We start from the raw sequence: 21,142 nt of genomic DNA on the forward strand, positions 1-21,142 counted from the left end.
ACTTGAAATTCATTTCCCAGTCTATATTTCAATGCAAATAAGATATTTATTTATATAAGAATCCTAACTTTATTAATAATATGTATAAACATTAAACGCTTCATAATGTCTTTATAGGAAGACTAAATTATGGCGATTATGTCATACACGAAGTCTGAGTCAAGATTCCATCATGAAGGAAAACCGTCAGAATTAATAATCGCCAAAGGATGTCCTATGACTCAAGAGATATCACGTCCTATTATCAGTATTCCCTGGCAGATGAACTTCTTCGCCGAATTTTAGGGTAGTGAGTATGGATTAAGTGTTTGCAAAATGAAGATCTTAGCTCTCGCTTTGATTCTCTGTGGTAAGTAAATGCAGTTATTAACTTAAAACTATATATATATTTTTTATGGAAATGCTAAAGATAAACTACGTACATGATATTGTATCTATGTGGAAAAATTTGAAGAGTAGCAGTAGTAGCAGTAGTAGTAGTAGTAGCAGCAGCAGTAGCAGCAGTGGCAGCAGTAGCAGTAGTAGCAGCAGCAGCGGCGGTAGCAGTGGTAGTGGTGGTAGCGATGGTAGTGGTAGTGGTAGTGGTAGTGGTAGTGGTAGTGGTAGTAATAGTAGTAGTAGTAGGTTTATTTTGCCTGGCAGAGTTAAGGCCATGAGGCCTTCTCTTCCACTCAACCAGGTTTCAATAATATACATGAAATACAATATTAGATTACAAAACAACAAACAAGAAAATCCTTAGAAATTACATAAAATATAGTAGAAAATTACAAATATTCAAGATCAGTTACATAATATAAAATTACAAATAGTCAAGATCGGTTACATAATATATAAAATAAAGTATAAAATTACACATAATCAAAATCAGTTACATAACATAAGGGGAATATACACGTACACACTCACACACACACACACACACACACAAACACACGATTTATAAGACCTAAAATGCTCGAGATAAATTCGACGATTATTTCACTTGAGATATATTATACAGTTAATATACTAATAGGAGAATACATGTGGGTTACAAGACATAAAATGTTGATTAGAGTCCACTGCAAGAATGATGGATGTCATTTGGAATATATTTTGCAGGAGAAGCAATTGAAAGTTTAAAATGCTTAGCGCTCAAAGTTTAACTGAGATTTTCGGATCATTACTGGACAATGACTATCAGTGTTAATGCCATATAACTCTCTATGTACATTCTATATGTCCTCATACAGTCCTCTCTGTAGATTGAAAACTCAAAAAAGTTTCATATCCATTCTTCAAGAATTAAAACAGAAAATCAATATCCCGAATTTAGAAGAAACTTTACAAATTAAACCAAACCCTTTAACTCTATTAAATGTAGAATATAATCTAAATTTAACAGAAGAAATGCTGAAATCAGAAATAAACACTGAAATTCTAAAACAATTGTCTTTAGAGACAATTAATATTAGGTACCCTCCACAAAACTAGCTTCATTTATACACCGATGGATCCTTGATCTCCAGAGAACAAGGTGCCGGTACAGGTGTTACATGCTGTCTCTTCTCACTTTATAGATCTCTTGGGTATGAAACAACAAGTTTTGATGGAGAAATCATTGCAATAAGTGAAAGTCTCAGGAATATTCTATGCCACATCAATAAATTTAAGAATGCAGTTATATTGTCAGACTCCAAAGCAGCTATTGTATCAATAGTCTCTAAACACACACCTTCATCTCAAACAGCAGAAATAACTAAAATGCTCTCTCAATTAATATCACTCAATAAAAGAATTGTATTCCAATGGATACCATCCCACTGTGGAATCCTGGGAAACGAGAATGCAGATGCTTTAGCAAGGAAGGGCAGCACTGCTACTTACAGACCTCTTACTAAATCTACGTATTACTCTGTGAAAAGATTTATTAAATCTACATACTTAGACTTCAACAAACAAAATTTGATAACACAATCACAAGGGAAAAAATGGAACTCTCTGCATTATAATCCACAGTTAATTCCCGATTTACCACGAAAATCGTCTGTAGCTGCATTTAGATTGGCAACAGGCCATGATTGTTTGGCCAAACACCTGCATAGAATTGGAATATATCAGTCCCCTAACTGCCCATTGTGCAACTCAAACCAAGGAATGGATTCGGAACACCTCAAAATCTGTGCTTCAGTGGCTGGCCATGATAATATCTTTGAAAAATATTGGAGTGCAAGAGGTCAAATGACTTTATTGTCAAACGCCTGGCATTAGAAAACAACAACAACATTCTATATGTCTTAAGCTATGCATTGACAGTCTCGGTTCATTTTCGACAAAAAAGTGACATCCAATGCACAATTCTTTAATTTATTTAAAATTATTGATTTGTGACAATCAGTAGCATAAAGACACAGATGTAAGTTAGAATAAGCACAAATTAACCAATACAATAGAGTAGAGTTAGAGAATAGAACATAATCATTACAACACATCAGGATGTTGTAATAAAATGAAACAAAAGTCCACCTCGACGAGAAAAATCTGATTACCGCTACTTTAGTACAAATGTGTTGCATGTCCGATACTAAATCCACTTTTTACTTTCTACTGATATAGAGTGGTTTTGGAAAAAAAGTGCATTTCGAGATTTTCACGTATAATGTTTTATTACATGCAAGTCGAAAAATTGCTTTTGGATATGCAGTCAGAGTCCATGTACACATAGTGATTTATCCTAACTGATCGGATTTTGATCATTTTCAATACCTAGGAGTTGAGTTATCCGGGAATTGTGCAAGGAAATATAATAACTGGTTTTAAAATTTTATACATCTTCATTTGAAATAAAAATACAATAGCGCTCAGTTTCAAAAATCATCGGAGGACTTTCTTTACTATCTTTAAAAGTATATATAATAAATCTACAAATGAGAGAGACGAGTTGATATTGTCTGAGATATACTGGGTGTTCAGTTCAAAGTGTGTCATGGCTCGCTGTATGCTGTCATGTGGTTAGTCGATGAGCCTAGAGAATTCAATCACACTTCCGCAGAGGTGTATTACTTATGTGCCAGCGAAGTTGCCTAGCAAGTACGGCGTTCATTCAGAAGAGTACTTACTGATACGTACGGTAACGCCGGTAGTGGCAGGAATGTGAACTGTTTCGAAACATTTACTGAGATTAGTTTTTTCTTACTGTCGGGATATGGGGAGAGGGTTAAGACGATTACTTACGTATTTGTTGACAGTAACTTCGACGGTCAACATGGACACGGAGCATTTGATTTGTGTTGTGGAATATTACCGTACGCAACCGATGATAACAAATACCCTGCGTACGACTTGCCCGCGCAAAACACAGTTCGAAAGAGGTTACGGTAGCACACAGACTTTACAGACCGCCATCTGTTGCTACGACGTTCAAGTTATACCGTACACTTTCTGAAGTTCAGATTGAACGCCTTGATTAAAAGGCAACTTCTCTGACACAAAAGCTAAAAGTCGCTTCAAATCGCTGATTCATCAACAGTGACGTCATGACACACTTTGAAATGAACACCCAGTGTTTTGTAAGCGAAATTAACTGTTATGTACATAATCATTTCTAACTTTGGTTGCAAATTTGTCAATGTCCATTATAGTGTATCGGAAAAGCCTGAAAACAATTTTTTTCGAAATTACTAATTTAAAGGTTCGCAATAGACTAGTTTCATAATGATGCAAACGTTTCGCACAAAAATTTCGACCTCGCAGAAGCACTTTTAAACCAGCCGCAGAAGGGTTCTTTTTGATTATTTATCTTATTTTTTTCTAACATAAGCAAGTTTGCAGATCTTCACTTCATGAAAACTGATACGATGTGTTATTATTGAGAGGTAAAAGGTAAGGAGTATTAGTTTTAAGTTCCAAGAGATCACAGGAATACAAAATAAAAGGTAGAAATATGTAACAGGCTGCAACAACCCAGAACTTAACAAGGGGAGATGGCTGCTAACCAATTCCACCCACCCACTACTATTTGTTTTAATCGTTTGTTCATTTTATTTTTATTTCCATTTTGCTCTTCGTGAAAAATAAATTGCCTTCTTCTCACGGGATTAGATTTGCTTTTTGTACCCTGTGTGGACTTTATAAAAGCATTTCTCTTTTTTCACCACAAACTGTAGATCAAGGATCACAATCTTCACCACTCTCTCGACCGATTGTGTGTGGCATGGGAAGCAAGAATTTTTTTTTTTCAGAAAATTTCTGATCATACATCATATTCTGCAAATCTTAAGTACTCATATAACGGAGGTTCTGGATAATTAATTTTATGATAAGGGAAGGAAAAATAATGAGTTCTTTCCTCTCTCGATCCTCAAATTGATTAAATATTATTATATGTTCATATTATTGTGATGTACCGAAGTACGTATGATATTTCCGTGCAAGAGTTCTGCATTACCCATATGATGAAGGATGGGTGGAGCGGAGAAAAATTCTTTTCGGCACCGGGACTCGAACCCGGGTTTTCAGCTCTACGTGCTGACGTTTTATCCACTGAGCCACACCGGATTCCAGTTCCGATGCCGGATTGAATCCTGTCAGTTTAAGTTCCACCTCTTAGTTTCCCTTTAATGGCCAACCCTCATGCACTGTGTCACAGATGTGTGACAGTGGCAGAATGTCCACTACACTATGTGCAGAGGTGCACTCATTACGAGTGACTAAGTGGCCGGGATCCGACAGAGTGAGCGCCGTCTTAAATCACTGAGTGCATCTCTGCACATAGTGTGTTGGACATTGTGCCACTGTCACACATCTGTGACACAGTGCATGAGGGTTGGCCACTAAAGGGAAACTAAGAGGTGGAGCTTAAACTGACAGGATTCAATCCGCCATCGCAACTGGAATCTGGTGTGACTTAGTGGATAAAGCGTCAGCACGTAGAGCCGAAAACCCGGGTTCGAGTCCCGGTGCCGGAGAGAATTTTTCTCCGCTCCACCCATTCCTCATCATATGGTAATGCAGAATTCCTACACGGAAATATCTCAAGGATGTTAGCAAACATCTTGCGATTAGTTTGTAATATGAAATAAGACGAAGTTTGTAAAATCTTGGCTGCCGCTCTCATGTTCTAACATTGCAAGACGCTATTTTAAACCGCTTAAGAACTTGAGCACATATCCTGTGATTATTTTCTATAATATTAAATAGGACGAAGTTTGTAAAGTTTTCGTTTTCTCCATTATGTTTGCACATTGTACAATACTAGTTGATACAATGAGCATATGTGGTTTTTTCTTTAACATATTTTGTTTGATTTATTTATACGCATGTTTTTGTGAATGTTTAGTCATATTAATAACAACAAAAATTACCTGTACTCATTACTTCACAAGATATGTCCCTGGCATCCCTATGCAGCTGAAGCATAAAAGTGCAGAGAGAGGAGGAACTAAGGACAAAGGCACCGAACGTATATAATGAAGGGGAAAGACTTAAGAAACGTAAAGTGAGCTTCGGGTCTACAGAAACTCGGCAAACTTGAACTGAACATAAGCCTTCTGACCGATTTTCAACTGACTCGGTTATTTTAGTTTTCATGCTTCATTTCCATAGGCTGGATGCCTATGGAGTACGGCGAAGTTCGTAATATCTTTATATCCCCTCTCATGTTTGAACATTGCACGACACTAAACCATACCCACAACTGAACCAACACTACTGCCGCTGCTGTACCACCGCCCACTACCACTAATACTTCTATCAATTTTAACAAAATATTGCCAATATCAATACCAGTGTTAATATCTCCACCACCACTACAACAAACCATCGAAACATGTTGTGCTCTATGTTTCCTCAGAAATACAAAATGTGTAATAGAAAACTTTTCAGAATTGATAAATAGTTCTTTTCACACTCCCCTTTATCTTACAGTTCTCCTGCGAAACAGAGGTGCCAGTACATACCGTCCACTGCGACCAAACCTTTCAACAAGATTCGCATCAAGGATTCCATCAATACAAGGACCAGTCCCTCCACTAATACCAAATCGTCCAATAGGACCATACCTTTCTCCAACATTAAGAGAAAATTCATTCCAATTACCACCGCCACATCACCCACTTGACGGATACATTTCACCAAGACTAATAGAAAATCCACTCCAAACACGACCGTCAGATCATCTACTAGGACCAGACTTTTCACCAAGATTAAGTCGAAAACTAATGCCTCGATTACCTCATGACTATTCACTAGAACCAGACCCTTCACCAAGACTAAGAGCAGAATTAATCCCTAGACTATCGTCAGATCATCCAATAGGACCTGGCTCTTCACGAAGACTAAAAGCAAAATTAATCCCCAGACTATCGTCAGATCATCCAATAGGACCTGTCTCTTCACGAAGACTAAGAGGAGAATTAATCCCAAGACTACCGTCAGATCATCCAATAGGACCTGCCTCTTCACGAAGACTAAGAGGAGAATTAATCCCAAGACTACCGTCAGATCATCCGCTAGGACCAGACCCTTCACCAAGACTAAGAGGAAAACCAATCCCTAGGCTACCACCAGACAATCCACAAAGATCAGATTCTTCACCAAGACTAAAAGGAGAATTAATCCCTAGACTACTGTCAGACCATCCACTAGGACTAAACCTTTCACCAAGACTAAAAGGAAAACTATTCCTTAGACTAGCCACAGATCAGTCACTAAGACCAGATCTTTCACCAAAACTAAAACCAGACGTTCCGCCAAAACTAAGACCAGATGTTGTACCAAAACCAAGAACAGACGGTCCACCAAAACCTAAACCAGACGTTCCACCAAGACTAAGACCAGAAGTTTCACCAAAATCAAGACCAGAAGTTCCACCAAAACCAAGATCAGAAGTTCCACCAAAACCAAGACCAGAGGTTCCACCGAAACCAAGACCGGATCTTTCACCAAAATCAAAACCAACAACAAATCCAAGATCAACAAAAGAACTTAAAGAAAAACCAGGCTCTCCATCTGAATCAGAATCTCCACCTGAATCAGAATCGCCAACTGAACCAGACGATCCATCAGAACTAAAGGATCCACCAGGAGCAGACGATCCTCCAGAACCAGACAAATCATCAGGATCAGACAATCAATCACCGTTATCAACTACTGGACGCCCACAACCAACTGCTCAATCGCAGCCAACACAGCCCCATTTGATGACGGCGTCAACCACGCAGTAGTAGACACAAACGCTTCGCTGCTGAAATGAAACTATCTAGCATCTGCCAATTCAACCAATTGCGCGGTAGCGACCGAGTTACATATGGAAATTTGCAGAAGTTCAACTGCGCACTGCGCACGGCGTATGGACGAAGTGAGTCTTGTCTCAGAATCTATTCCAATTGAAGCGGTGTAGAATTTTTGACTATTATAAAATGTTCGGTTCCGAGGGTATTTGTACTAAGAAGAAGAGTTTTGGATTTCTCTCTTTATGTTCTTAATGAGAAACATAGGCTTGTTTTGATAATACTATTGTTTAATTTAGGAACAGTTTTTTTTTTTAGTTTTAATATCAGGTCATATTCAATTTTATACTTGTTCTCAAAATATTAAAGAAAATAAAAACAACTTTCGTCTAAGTATGTTATCGTGAAAGACAAAATAAAAATAATGTACTGCATTTGTAGACAATGACGAATACTCCTTTTGCCTTTGTGTTCGAAAAGGACTGAATTCTACTATCACAAGTAAGCCTAATTAACTATTTTAGCAAGAAATCTTTGAAGACAAATTTATTCACGAGTAAAAATAGTTTCTTTTTCTGTTTGTATACAAAATCGATGTTGATGGAATTGTTTGTTTATTGGAAGATGAATTTTTAGTTTTATTTTTGTAGACTTTTGCGTATTGGTCTCAAATACATTTACCACACATTTCTATTGATAAGATTTTTTATTTAGATTACCGTGAATTTTTTACATTTCATTAAAATATTTGTATTACATAAATAATATAAAATATCCTGATTAAACATTTTGTCGGTTAAAATACAATGAATGCGTCATTTCCATCTTCTTATTCTTGCCGATCTAAACTTTATGTACCAAATGTTTCCTTCGTCCAGTGTGTTCGAATAACATTACTTATTTCGAGCCTTAGCGCTTTAATTTTCTTGAGTCAAAGTTAAATTATCTAGTGGAGTAGGTATAGGAAACTCTGATCCGCGAGGCACCAGTCCAGCGATGTCAAGAAAATAGCACATGAATGACCTTGCGTGCGGCAGCGTGCTACCTGGCTAGAGTGATCTTCTGTCGACCACGAAGAACGCAAAACAAGGATGAGGAAATGACGGTTTAATTTCCAACGATTTATAGTAAAACAGTTTTGACATTAGTTGAAAATTATTTCATTTACCGCATGGTCATTCATTGTGGTATTTAAAACGGAAAGTTAAGTATTAATGTGATATCCAGAATCCAACATTCCTTTTACAATATGCAATTAATATCATTGCAGAAGAATACGTAAATAAAACTTCCATAGTATGAACTGCCTCTATTTAATCCATCATTATGCCGCTTCAAAATCATCACCTGTATTTGACGAAGACCCAGCGAATCCAAAACAACGGTGTTCTAAAATCAATCTTGTTATATCTGTGAATACGTTATTTGCAGCGGAAAGACGAACTGTAGCCCACATAAAGTATTATCATAGGATAATCTTGATCTTAAACATGACTTCGTTAGTTTCATTAATGAAAAGACCTGCTCACACATCAGCGTTGGACCACAGTTTAGTATATACAGTTGCAAAGCTTGGGATGATTATTTGCATTTCTCGCGATAGTTGCTAGCCGATTGGAGCGCTGTGAGTACTAGGGACAATAGACTGTGTCACTGCCATCGTGATCTACAGGCCGAAAGGCAAACCATGTGACTCGCTTAACTCGATCATGAAGGGTGGCTTTTAAATCAAATAAATTAGTTGGAATGTACAAAGAATAACATATATTTCTCTAAAATGTAGTGAAATTGCAATAATAAAATTTAAAACAATGATTATGAGACATTTTAGACATAATTCACTTGCGAGTTAAGGTGAATTATTAATTTGGTGTGAAAATTACGTTGTTCTTATGTGTAATACCTCCCTTTATTTGAATTAAATATTGCTAAATTATGTCTTTGTTCACTGGATTACAACATGCGTTATTGTATTATTGTATAATAGACTGTATGCTATAGCTACTATTAATTAGACTTTTTTATTTTTCTTAATGAAAAATGTTTTAAATATCCTTTATTTTTATCGGGTAGGTCTTCATGATACTATATTATTGTTTTCTGATGGGTAATATCAATATTGAAATTTGTTTATAACGAAGATGAACATATAGTAGTATGTTTCGACCGTAAAGTTATTCCAGTCTCCAGATATATTACTTAAGCCAGCGGTTCCCAAACTTTTTCAGCCACGGAGCCCTTTTTGAAGCAAAAGTTTCTCGTGGAGCCCCAAGATATATTTACTTCTTAGTTTTATCTGTCTACGTTCTATGAAGCATATTTCACACGATACATAAACGGAAGTATGAATATATATATATATATATATATATATATATATATATATATATATATATATAAAGGAAACAATAGTAAATAAGTACAGGATATAATTTATTTAAATCTACAAAATGATATTAACACGTAGTTAAGATATTTAAAAAATGTTACAATGTAACATGTACACCCGAAGTTGTTAAATTGTTATGTTTTATTTGACGACGCTCGCAATTGCAGAGGTTATATCAGCGTCGCCGGATGTGCCGGAATTTTGTTCCGCAGGAGTTCTTTTACATGCCAGTAAATCTACTGACATGAGTCTGTCGCATTTAAGCACACTTAAATGCCATTGACCTGGCTCGGGATCGAACCCGCAACCTTGGGCATAGAAGGCCAGCGCTATACCAACTCGCCAACCAGGTCGACCCACCCGAAGCTAATGTGAAGAATGTGCCTGTTTCTTGCGACAGAGTTCGTCAATATCCGGTGTCATAGAAGTCAGTTGAAGACATATATCGTCTTCTGTCTCCAAACAAATTCGATATTTTGTTTTTGTAGCCGTGTATCTCGAAAAGGTCGTTTCACTGACGTACACAGTACCAAAAGGCAGTGAGAGAAATTTAGCTTTTGAACTTAATATCAAAAGACCCTCCCCTAACATAGCCCAAAATTTCGGAAATGGTTTGCTTTTAAATTATGCCTGACAGTGGCTGTTCGAAACCATGTCTATAAGGACCTCATATCTGAAGCAGTGATGGCTGCTGGTTTTGACATCACTGGAAATGGATCTACAAGCCACTCATATTTCTTTATAATCGATTCCTGAGTGTCCCTTGGAAATTATGAATTCATATTTTGAAGCAAATTGTCAAGGTGTTCTTTCATTATTGCTATGAATGAAACATTCATTGTCATGTTCTTTTCTTCTATAAAGTTTGAAGTCAATGAGAAACGTAAGATCCTTATTGTCGACGCTTTCTATGTAGAACGCTATATTTTTCTTCAGTGTGACAATTTCGTCATCAGCATCGAATATAATCTTCCGTTTACCTTGTATGTATGTGCTGAAAAAGTCTGCCAAGTAACATAATTTGTACAACCATTCCTGATCATTCAAATAATCTGCTAGCAAACTGTTCTGGTAATTCGAAAGTGAATGAACTTCCGCAAGAAGTTCATGTAATCGGGACAACGCTTTACCACGCAACAACCATCGCACTTCTGTGTGTAATATTACTAACAATGACTTGTGTAAGCTACTCATATCTTCACACAGGATTTTAAGTAGTTTACACTGCGAAGGTCGTGCCTTAACAAAGTTGATAATTTTGACGGCGTTGTCTAGTACCTGCTTTAATAAGCTGGCATTTTTTCGTTGCAAGGACGTGTTGGTATAGTACACAGTGACTACTTGTTCAGTTTTTTAAATTTTCTTGATCCTTGTAACAGCGCCACCAACAGGACCTCCCATGGCCTTTGCGCCATCTGTGCACACGTCAATGCAATTGTCCCAAGGTATCGACTTTTCAATGAAGAAGAAAAAATTTCAGTTCCGCTTGTAGAGGATGGCAATGGCTGCAGAATAAAATATTTCATGAAAGAACCTGAAAATTAACACCGCACAAACATCATTAACATAGCTAATCCGGCAAAGGCCGTGGATTTGTCAAATTGTAACGAAAATTTCGTTTAACTGATACGGAAAATCATGATATTTTTTACGTCTTTTCATATATTCTGGATTCCATCATGCACAGTGTTATTTGACAAGGGCATAGTGGATTCAAGTTTGCAGTTTTCTCGTCCACCATGCACTTCACTACCTTCACTAATAGTGGTTTCATAAGAGTTTCAGCAAGGGTGAGGTTTACCAGGAAGAGCCTGGTCATGACTAACCAAGTACGACGTTTTCAGTGCTTTCTCGTTGTTTATTTTTACACGAGGTAAAATTTTGTCTGAACTGCATGGAGTTCGTCACTTTTTCTTTCGAAGTAGTCTACAGTTTTATTTTTAAATTTTTGAATTGAGAAATGCCGTCTAAGCTTGGCAGGAGACATAAAACTATTGGGAAAAACTTTGTTACGTATCACACACTGTGGACGTTCATCAGCAAACTCAGTGAATCCCATGTCCAAATATAAATCACAATATTTTTGTTACTTTCAATACCTCTACACTAGGCATCGTAGACTCAGAGACAGGATCATGTTCAACATATTCGCACTATCTTCTTTGAAAGTAAGGTCATAGCTGTTGTTATCTCCCTTTGACTGAGCAATGGTTGATGGCTAATGACTCTTAGGTTTTAGGGAGCCCGTCTTAAGCCACAGTTCCGGTTCAATGAAAGTTTAGCCAACACATCTGCTATCAAATTAACATGCTGGTATACGGTATATATTTTTTTGAGGTAACGTAACAGTCAATAGATTGTACAGGGACATAATTTTATTTTTACTTCAATTTTTATTGTACCTGAGTTTTTGAATGTACAGTTACCCTGAAAAAGAATGAGACGATTCTTGGTCGTCGGAAGTTAAAGTTCTACAGCGCGGTTCACTCGATATCGAAGTAGGGATACATAACATGACAGATAGTACAAGAATTGTTACAAGGACCACAACAAGGACAAGGACCAGAATAAGGATCACGAAGAAGACTGCCATTTAAGGCCAGGATTTCACAACATAGCTCGAGTCCCAAAATATCATTGCTTCACTGTACCGAATGGCAAATGCCTGTTAAGGGATCTACATTCTGGACTGCTGCTATCACTGTCTTGTCTCGGTAGCTCATATAGTAGCGTGCCGGTTCCATTGTATAACCGAAACGTGTCGTGTTCGATCCCAGGTAAAACTTTTTTTTATTGAGGTGTAATTAATTTGTTCAGAGTTCCTCGACTGTCTAATTTGTCGAAAAATATGGAATAATTTATGCCCAATTTCTGGGTCTTACAAGTGGGCTGAACCTCGTCAAAAAAAATAAATCTTACTTGGAAGTTAAAAGTATTCTTCCTCAAACAAAAATCATAAGAAACAAAAAGAGACCTGTTAACATAAAATCTTGTCCACATGCCATCAGCTTCTATTACAGCTCTAAGTCGATCCGGCATGGATGTCACGAGATTGTGGAATAAGTTCTGATCCCCGGCGAGATCTTCCCAGGTGTCAACAACTTGATCCTACAATTCGTCTCGATTTCGAGGGCGTCGGTGGGCATAGGTGGCTATCCTTCTCTTTTTCAATTCCGCCCATAAATTTTCGATGACATTCAAATCAGGTGACTTCGGAGGCCAATTAATGATTTCGATCTCGGGTCTCCTTTGAAACCATCTTTGAATGCTTGCAGCATAGTGCACGGGATGGTTATCCTGCTGGAACAGCAATGTTCCTTCGGGAAAACGTTCTCGGGCGGAGGGAAGGAATATATTTTCCAGAATTTGCTCGTAAGTTCCCGCATTAAACCGGCCATCGATGCGTTCTATAACGCCAGGTCCATCGTAAGACATCCACCCCCAACACGATATGCTAAAGCGCCCCGATCTTTCACGTCGGTGCACATAGCGCTGATCATGTCGGAGACCATCCTCACGATAGACACGGACAGGACCTTCGTAATCACTCGAGATGGTTGTTTCGTCGGAGAAAATTACATTTCTCCAATCGAAATCCACTCGATTGGTAGCGAAGGCAAGATGGTCGACAGCTTGTGCTTCCCCCAATATTTCCATTTGCGCAGCCCTCCGGCTCCTAATACCGCGGTTCCTCAACCTGCTGATCACAGTCTGTGAAGAGCCGGGAAAGTTAGATGCTGCTCTTATTTCGTTAGCAGTCAGAAAGGAGTCCTGTCGAACTGTCTCGAATAAAAGAGCATCCTCTTCCAATGAAGAAATCCGCGGACGCCCAGGAATAGGGCGATTTTCGACCTCCCCAAAATTTTGGTAACGATGAACCCATCTCGCGGCTGTACTTCCAGGAACACCGACCAAACGGCCAGCAGATCTAGCCCCATATCCAGCCTCAACTAGAGCTATAACTCGCTGTCTCATGTCACGTCGGTTCGCCATTACGATGAGAAATGAGAGATGACGATAATACTTTAGTGTAGACAATGACTATTTAACATGATATAGAATTATTGAAATAAGAGGCATCTTGCATAGTAAGAGTTAATAAATCAACCCTAAATTAAATATCTAAATAACAGGATATAACAGGAAGTCCAATTGTTGCGAAACTAATCAAATTAAATCTAATTACATTAAATAAACAAACCCCAAGTTATTACACCACATTGCTACAGCTAAATTGTATGTTATTAACATAAGCATTGAATAGGTCCGTGGTTGTGCGTTGGACGACAAAACCAAACATCGAAAGTTCGAATCTTGCCGAGGAATGTAACTTCTTGCTTTTTATAATGTAAATCAGACTTATAACTACAATCATTCATATTTCTTACATTATTTATTAATATTTATAGCCAACATTGAATTTGTAAAGAAAAGACTTTAGAAATCTCATATGGAATTTGTGATCTGCAGTGACATAAACATAGATTATCTTTCGGAACTTTTCCGTAAAAGTAAATTAAATTCACTCCTTGAAACTGGAAACCTTATTCGTAGGGTCATTTTCCCATAGCATACAAGCTGAAGTAGCACAGCCATTGATAAACGTTTTGTACACAGAATTAGACTGAATTCCTATTCGACAGAACCTATAATCAATGGCTTGTCTGACCATGATAAACAAATCCTATGTGTTTCCAATGTCACTGAACAATTTCAAAATATTAATTTAAAAACTAAGAAAGGATCGTAAATACTGTATCTAGTGATTATTTACATTTATGTCTACAAAATGAATCTTGGAAAAACATATATGATACTGGTACTACTGATATTAAGAGTAAATATATTGAATTTTTCACTTAATTTCATAATCACTTCAGTGGATGTTCTCCACTCAATGTTGTGAAAAAATTCAAAAGTTAAAACATGTAGATAACGCAGGGACTTCAAAATCTCATGTATTAAAAAGAAGAATCTATATGTAATGAGTTGCAATGTAATGATCTTCATGTTCTTAAATACTGCAAGAAGTACAGTGTAATTTATCAAAAATTATGAAAGAGGGAAATAGAATATATTTGAGTAGAAAAGTACAAAATTCAGATAATGCAATTAAACCTATTCGGAATATTATTAAATTTAAACTTGTAGATATCCTAAGAAAGAAAATATTTTTTCATTAAAACCAATGATTATAAAGTAGAGGATCCCAAATCTATTGCAAATTCTTTTAACGTATTATAGTATATAGTACAGAAATATTATTGACAACTTAAACATTCAAGATTTTGCAAAAGATACTGCAATTGGTTACTTAACAGATGTATTTAATAATTATTATTAATATATGTAATTAGTCAATAACTGCAACAGTGCTTATACATTCAATCATAACATGAATAAAATTGAATGCAAACACGTAGATAAAATAGTTAAAATTAACTGCAGGGGTGAGAATGAAATAATCCAAAGCCATACTTTTAACAAAAATTGTTTTGTGCGAGTGCATTTCTTACACATATGGGAAAGCTATTAATAAATTATTGTAATAATTACTCAACAAATGACATAGCCTAAGAACTCTAAACCATTGTAAAAGTTTGTCTATTATTATATTTTTTTTAATTTCATTTTAATTGTTAGTTTTTAATATATATGCATTTACATTGTATATATGTGTGTGTATAAATGCATTCATTAGATTAACGTTTATAATATTATAACTTGTAATTTTGTATTGTTTGCGATCATTAACACTTAATCTCAGGACTTTGTAAAACTATATTTCAACGTGACTTAGCTATTTCAACGTTATTTAGACAAAAAAAATTGTTGTGTAGAATAAGAATCGAACTCGCACTCTTCTACACAACACGCAGAAGTCTTACCGTCTGAGCTATGGAAACGACATGAAAGCTTTCCTTTCTGTGCGGAGTGTCGATCTAGTCATGAAGGTCCATTGTCGATTTAACTACACGATTTATGTATATATTTATCTTTTATTTACGTAATATTATCATATTTTTTGCAGTTTTTTAATTGAATTTCGGAACGATGCTAGTAACAAACCAAATAGCCTGAATTTAAGTAACTCACTATTCGTTATCTTGTGTATCGGTGCTCTGGTCTCCGATCATGCACAGTGTCTTACATCTGAGACTTAGGAATATTCAATCGTCTCATCCTTTTCCAGGGAAACTGTACTTCATTCCCACCCCTTCTACTAACGAAGTTCAACCGTCCTCCACACAGATCCAAGACCGCATATATAGTCATAGTAGCCTTACGGTCATAGTAAACAGTACGTTCCAAAAATATGTTCGTATTTTCCAGTGACGAAAGAACTTTCAATATTGCATCATTTTCCATTTGCCTGCGTCGCATCCCGGTTTCCCCCACCTGCTTCTATTCGCCTCTCTGTAAATGCTAGTGGCTGGGCTGTCAGCTCTTTTCTGGGAACATTAATTTCTGTTAGGAATTTGACGTCTGCGTAATATTATACCCATACAATTGTTTAAAATAACTTAAACAAAAGGACCTCGTTAAGTAATTAACTGTCACGTGATTTCCTCTCTTTCTACGACGCTGCCACGTAACCGCTTGGACGGACAGTAGATAGCATGTCTGAGTAATTTTATCCTTTCGGATCGGGCAGAAGTGAAGATTGAATTTAAGTACGTAAGGTCTCTTTTATAGAGTAGGTACAGAATTATTTCGACATGAGTTACTAGTACGAAGTACGAACCTGGTAATTGGAATTACGTACAATAGTCTATAGTGCGATAATATGCACAAAAGAATTGAAGCTTGTATCAAAATGAACGGCCACCATTTTAAAAAATGTGTTTAAATATCTATATTATGATTATTTTTCTATTTAACTTCATTCTCTATATTGTACGCTAATGTGTTGTAGACAGTATAATATACACTGAATAATAAATACGTCCTCATGGATAACTCAGTTCGAGAGTAAAAACACTCATTGTTAATACTGTACTGTATTTTGATTAAACAAAAACCTAATGAAAATTATCAAACTCAAAATCGCGATATTTCCTAGTTTACGTAAATGGATGAACTACTTTTCTTCCCTTCTGTACCTAGTAAAGTGATTTGTTTGTATATTACGCCAGTATAATCGAACTCCAGTCGTGGAAGGGGGTAGCAAACGGCGTTTCCGGTTCTTAATTGTTGGCCCAAAGGTATAGCCAGGTTAATATCAGAAATGTTAGTAAAAATAAAATGATGTCCCTGTAGATTCCACGTACCACGAATAATAAATGCTGCCTGTCCACTATATAAAAAATAAAATAAATTTCGAGAATCATTGAGTACTTGGCAAGCAAGAAAGATCGAGATAGTTCCAGTGACCAGTAGATCTAATATTAATGCTTCAATGTAGCAAGAAGAACGCAAACTACTTTCTCAGAAAGTATTTTTAGCTTGATGGAAGTAGTTTCCGTTTTTCCCGCTAGAGACTAGATGGAATTAGCAATTTTTGTCATCTTCATCAATTCCGCGGACGGAGCCCCTGGGAATCATTCGCGGAGCCCTAAGGGCTCCGCGGAGCACACTTTGAGAACCGCTGACTTAAGCAAAAGTAACAGTCTGTTGAATGATTCTTGGTTTCTGTTGTATCATCAAAACTGCAGAAGGCTTGAGATGGGTTCAGTTTAATTTTATTTCAACTAAGGACCAAGAAGTAAATAATTAGGGTAGTCATGTAGGCTGCATCAATTTTTTTCATCTGTTTTGATTTACATATCGGACGAGGAATATATTATGGTCCATATAAATTTTTACACACCTGATATGTAGGAGTAATTATTTTATTTCTAACAGTAACAGCCTTCATAGGTTATGTAGGCTACTTCCATGAGGACAAATATCATTTTAAGGACCAACAGTAATAAATTACTTAATGATTTAGTGCTAATATAATGTAATGTCATGGTATGCTTTGGTCACTGTTTTAGTTTTAAGGCAGTCACAGCATAGATGGTAATATAAACAGCATAGATAGTTACATTAGTTTTATATTATTCAAATTTGTGGAATAAATACAAGAATAATGCACTCATTATTTTCTTCCTTGCAATTTGTAAGTTTTAAAATGTGCAGTCTGATGCAACCAATTGAGTACCAGACACCTGTACACTCCTTCATCTATTTGTGAATTATCATCAGATCATGTTCCTGAGCTCCAGGCGTAACCAGAACAAGCTATGCTCCCACGCACAATAGTGGCACATCGATCTTTTTTATTTCTCACATGCCTGCATTAGTATAATACGCTAATAGCCTATATATACAGTAAACAAAGCGGAACTCTAAAGACTGGAGGATATCAGAACGATTCTGGCTTAATTTTTTAATCAGGTGCAAAAAGTATACAGGAAACAACAGAAATTATACATTTAAGATATTCACTGTGAAGTAATGTTATGATAACATAAAAATAACATTAATTAATTTTTTCTTGTTCTTTTCCAGATGTTCGACTGAATCATTATGGAGCTTGCCTGCCTAGCTAAATTATGTCTTTCTTCACTGGATTACAACATGCGTTATTGTGTTATTGTATAATAGACTATGCTATAGATACTATTAATCAGAATTTTTTTATTTTGTTTACTGAAAAATGTTTTAAATATCCTTTATTTTTATCGGGTACGTCTTCATAATACTGTTATTGTTTCCTGATGGGTAATATCGATATTGAAATTTGTTTACAACGATAAGATAACTTATGAATAAAAGCGTGAAGTGGAAAAACTTTATGTCATACTATTTCTATACTATCCTTCATTAACAAATTATCTCTTAACTTCTCGCATAAGATATCCTCTTGAAGATCAGATTCTAATCGATTTTAATCTTATTTTTGTGGTGTAATATAAACTCACATTACTGTGACTAAACAGCCAATGCAAGTTATTAATTTAATTGTATAAGTCTAACATAACATTTCCGCAAAATAAAGTGATTGAAGAGTTTTCTCCCAAAAAGAGTTAAGTCCACAAAATGAAAAAAAAAAAACTTTTTGCTGTATTCCTAGCATTCTTTGCAATCTTCAGAGATATGTTGTATGTTTTCCCTCGAAACTCATTTCCATGAAATAAATAGAGGCACAAATATGACGATTTCATGCCAAACAATTTAAGTCTATAGCTCGATTTCCATCGAAACACGTTAAGTCCTGGCATTTGTGCAGAAAACAGAAGTATTTTGTACCTTCGCATTTATTCAGGAAACAGAACTCCTTTGCGCATGCACATTTGTTCAGGAAACAGCTGGGTATGAAGATGGCTGCTGCCTGCCAAGACATGTGGAACGACAGAGGTTTTTATAGTGACAAGTCAGAAGTTAACGACCCAAAAAATCACAGAAATATAACCTATAAAATAACCTTACATTTCTGATAATATGGCATTAAACTTTAAAAAAAATTGCCATGATTTTAATAGTAAAAGACAAACAAAATAATAGTATAATTTCATCCGTGGAAAATATATTTTCACCAAACTCAGTCACTAACTGTCGGAAAAAACTTTCTCTCCTTTGTATTTTTTTCGGCATTTTTACGTCTTCACTTGTGTGATAAAATATGCTGACTGCAGGCACTGCGGCTGCAGTATTTGTTCTGTTGCGTTGAATGGGGGGGGGGGGGGAAAGCATGTAACACGAGTGATCAGGAGTCAAGGCAGATGCAAAGCAAGATACTTGTAAGGCGAAATCGAATTGCACAAGCAATCTGCAGTAGGTTCTCGAATATATAGTCCGGGTCAGCTCACTTCATACCATAAGGGTGAAACCTAACCATTTTTCCCCCATTACTACATATGCTAATGGATTGTGATGATTTTCTAGTTTGCAGGTTGAATTTTCATATGCCAACTTAGTTTCGAATTTCGATGCCGACAAATACTACAAATGGTACTGATTTTGTAACTATTATGTTGGGAACTGAGACATGTTTTCGGTACTGGAGTTCCATTAAATTTAAATTGTACTAGATTTCTGAGCTGGTTACTGGAAACTAGTGAAATTTGAACATACTAATAATTAATTAATATCAGTATTAACATGTAATAGTTATTTTATGTGTTGCGTTGTGATTACAATTCAAGACTATAGTCAGGTAAGTGTAAAGAAAATATAAGCCCTAACATATGTGGGTTTGATAATGCAGGTGGGTAATCGATAGAGATAGCATTTCACATTTTAATGAATTTCTTTCGTGTTTAGATATTTATTACAATAATGTCAAGGAAAGGAAAAAGCATGGCAGCGACTCCACCAAGATAGCATAAAGCGTGCTGCGAGAGTGGGGATAACTTCACCTACTTGTGTTCTGTTCTTTCAGATTTAACCGGAATAAGATAATGAAGAAGGAATTATGCTCACGGAGATAGCAATTATAACTAGAATAGCAAAATTATTAGGAGTAAGTATTCTTAAGCATACATTTTGTGGTTGTATTCGGTTTTCGGAGTTAGTATTAATAATTTCATGTGATTAAACAAGATACATTTTTAAATTAGATCTCATGAATCAATTGTTCAGTCAAACCAATGATGTCATATTGCCAGACAAAATACTTAACATGTTGATCCCTTTCTCGTATAGTTTGCCTACGAAAATATGTTACAAGTTATTGAATTACAGTATTTAGAATATCCTTCCAACATAAAGGTGAAGTACGGTAAGTAAATAAGTCATTCAGTACGTAGGATCGTGATGTTACTTCATATGGTGATATCTGGTAACGGTTGGCAACACTGACAAGACTGCAATATTTGCTGCTTAGAAACTGCTCTTACGTGACCATCACTATAGAATAGACTACGAGTAACTTTTACCGTAAAAAATGTTCGTTCATAAGCAGAAAAGGGCAAAAATGCAACAAAAATTATAACATTACCTAATATATGATCAATAGAGAAAAAAGACCGAAGAATGCAAGAAAAATGCAAAATTAAAGTAGGCTATATTAGTTCGTGTTGAAGTGAAACGAGTTTAGATTGCAGCCTATATTGTCTTTTATGTCTCATAAAAAATGATTTTTCATGAACTTCCGAGCTCCAGTTATAAGTGAAACAGACACTGGCGATTCGAATTATCAGCCAGAAGATATGCAGAAGACAGCAAGCGAGTACGTGGTGAGTCAAAGCATCATGTTTACATGGTTCCGCGAACTGCTAGAAGTTTCGCCCTGTTATTGTCAGATGTGTGTCGTGTGTTGGGATGTTGGGTGGTGAGATGTGTGTGTGTGTGTGTGTGTGTATGTGTGTGTATAGTAGTGGCAAAAAAAAAAAGCGGACCGACCCTTGTAGCTGATTTCAGAGCCTTGTTCACTCTAGAGCACGATAGACTGGTAACTAAGACTTTCTTGGTTCGAATCCTGCCTGGGAAGGAAACTGTTTTTGTTCCTTATTCAAATTTGTTCCCAATACTTTTAAATTTCTAGTAAAATTCATGTTCTGGAAGTAATAAGTTAATTTAGTAAAATATCGCTGCAATCGAGAAGTATTGGGAA

General features: G+C 36.2%; 1 protein-coding gene across 1 annotated transcript; it reads left to right on the forward strand.

Moving 5' to 3' along the window:
• The first annotated feature begins 197 nt into the window (after nt 1-197).
• On the forward strand, nt 198-20,878 carry LOC138696621 (protein TonB-like). The gene is made up of 3 exons (XM_069821807.1): nt 198-349; nt 5,908-7,339; nt 18,097-20,878. Exons 1-2 carry the CDS (start codon nt 316-318, stop codon nt 7,203-7,205), a joined length of 1,332 nt encoding a protein of 443 aa, XP_069677908.1. The 5' UTR covers nt 198-315; the 3' UTR covers nt 7,206-7,339; nt 18,097-20,878.
• The last annotated feature ends 264 nt before the right edge of the window (nt 20,879-21,142 follow it).

This window comes from Periplaneta americana, chromosome 3, assembly GCF_040183065.1.
Source record: "Periplaneta americana isolate PAMFEO1 chromosome 3, P.americana_PAMFEO1_priV1, whole genome shotgun sequence".
NCBI classification, from domain to species: Eukaryota; Metazoa; Arthropoda; class Insecta; order Blattodea; family Blattidae; genus Periplaneta; species Periplaneta americana.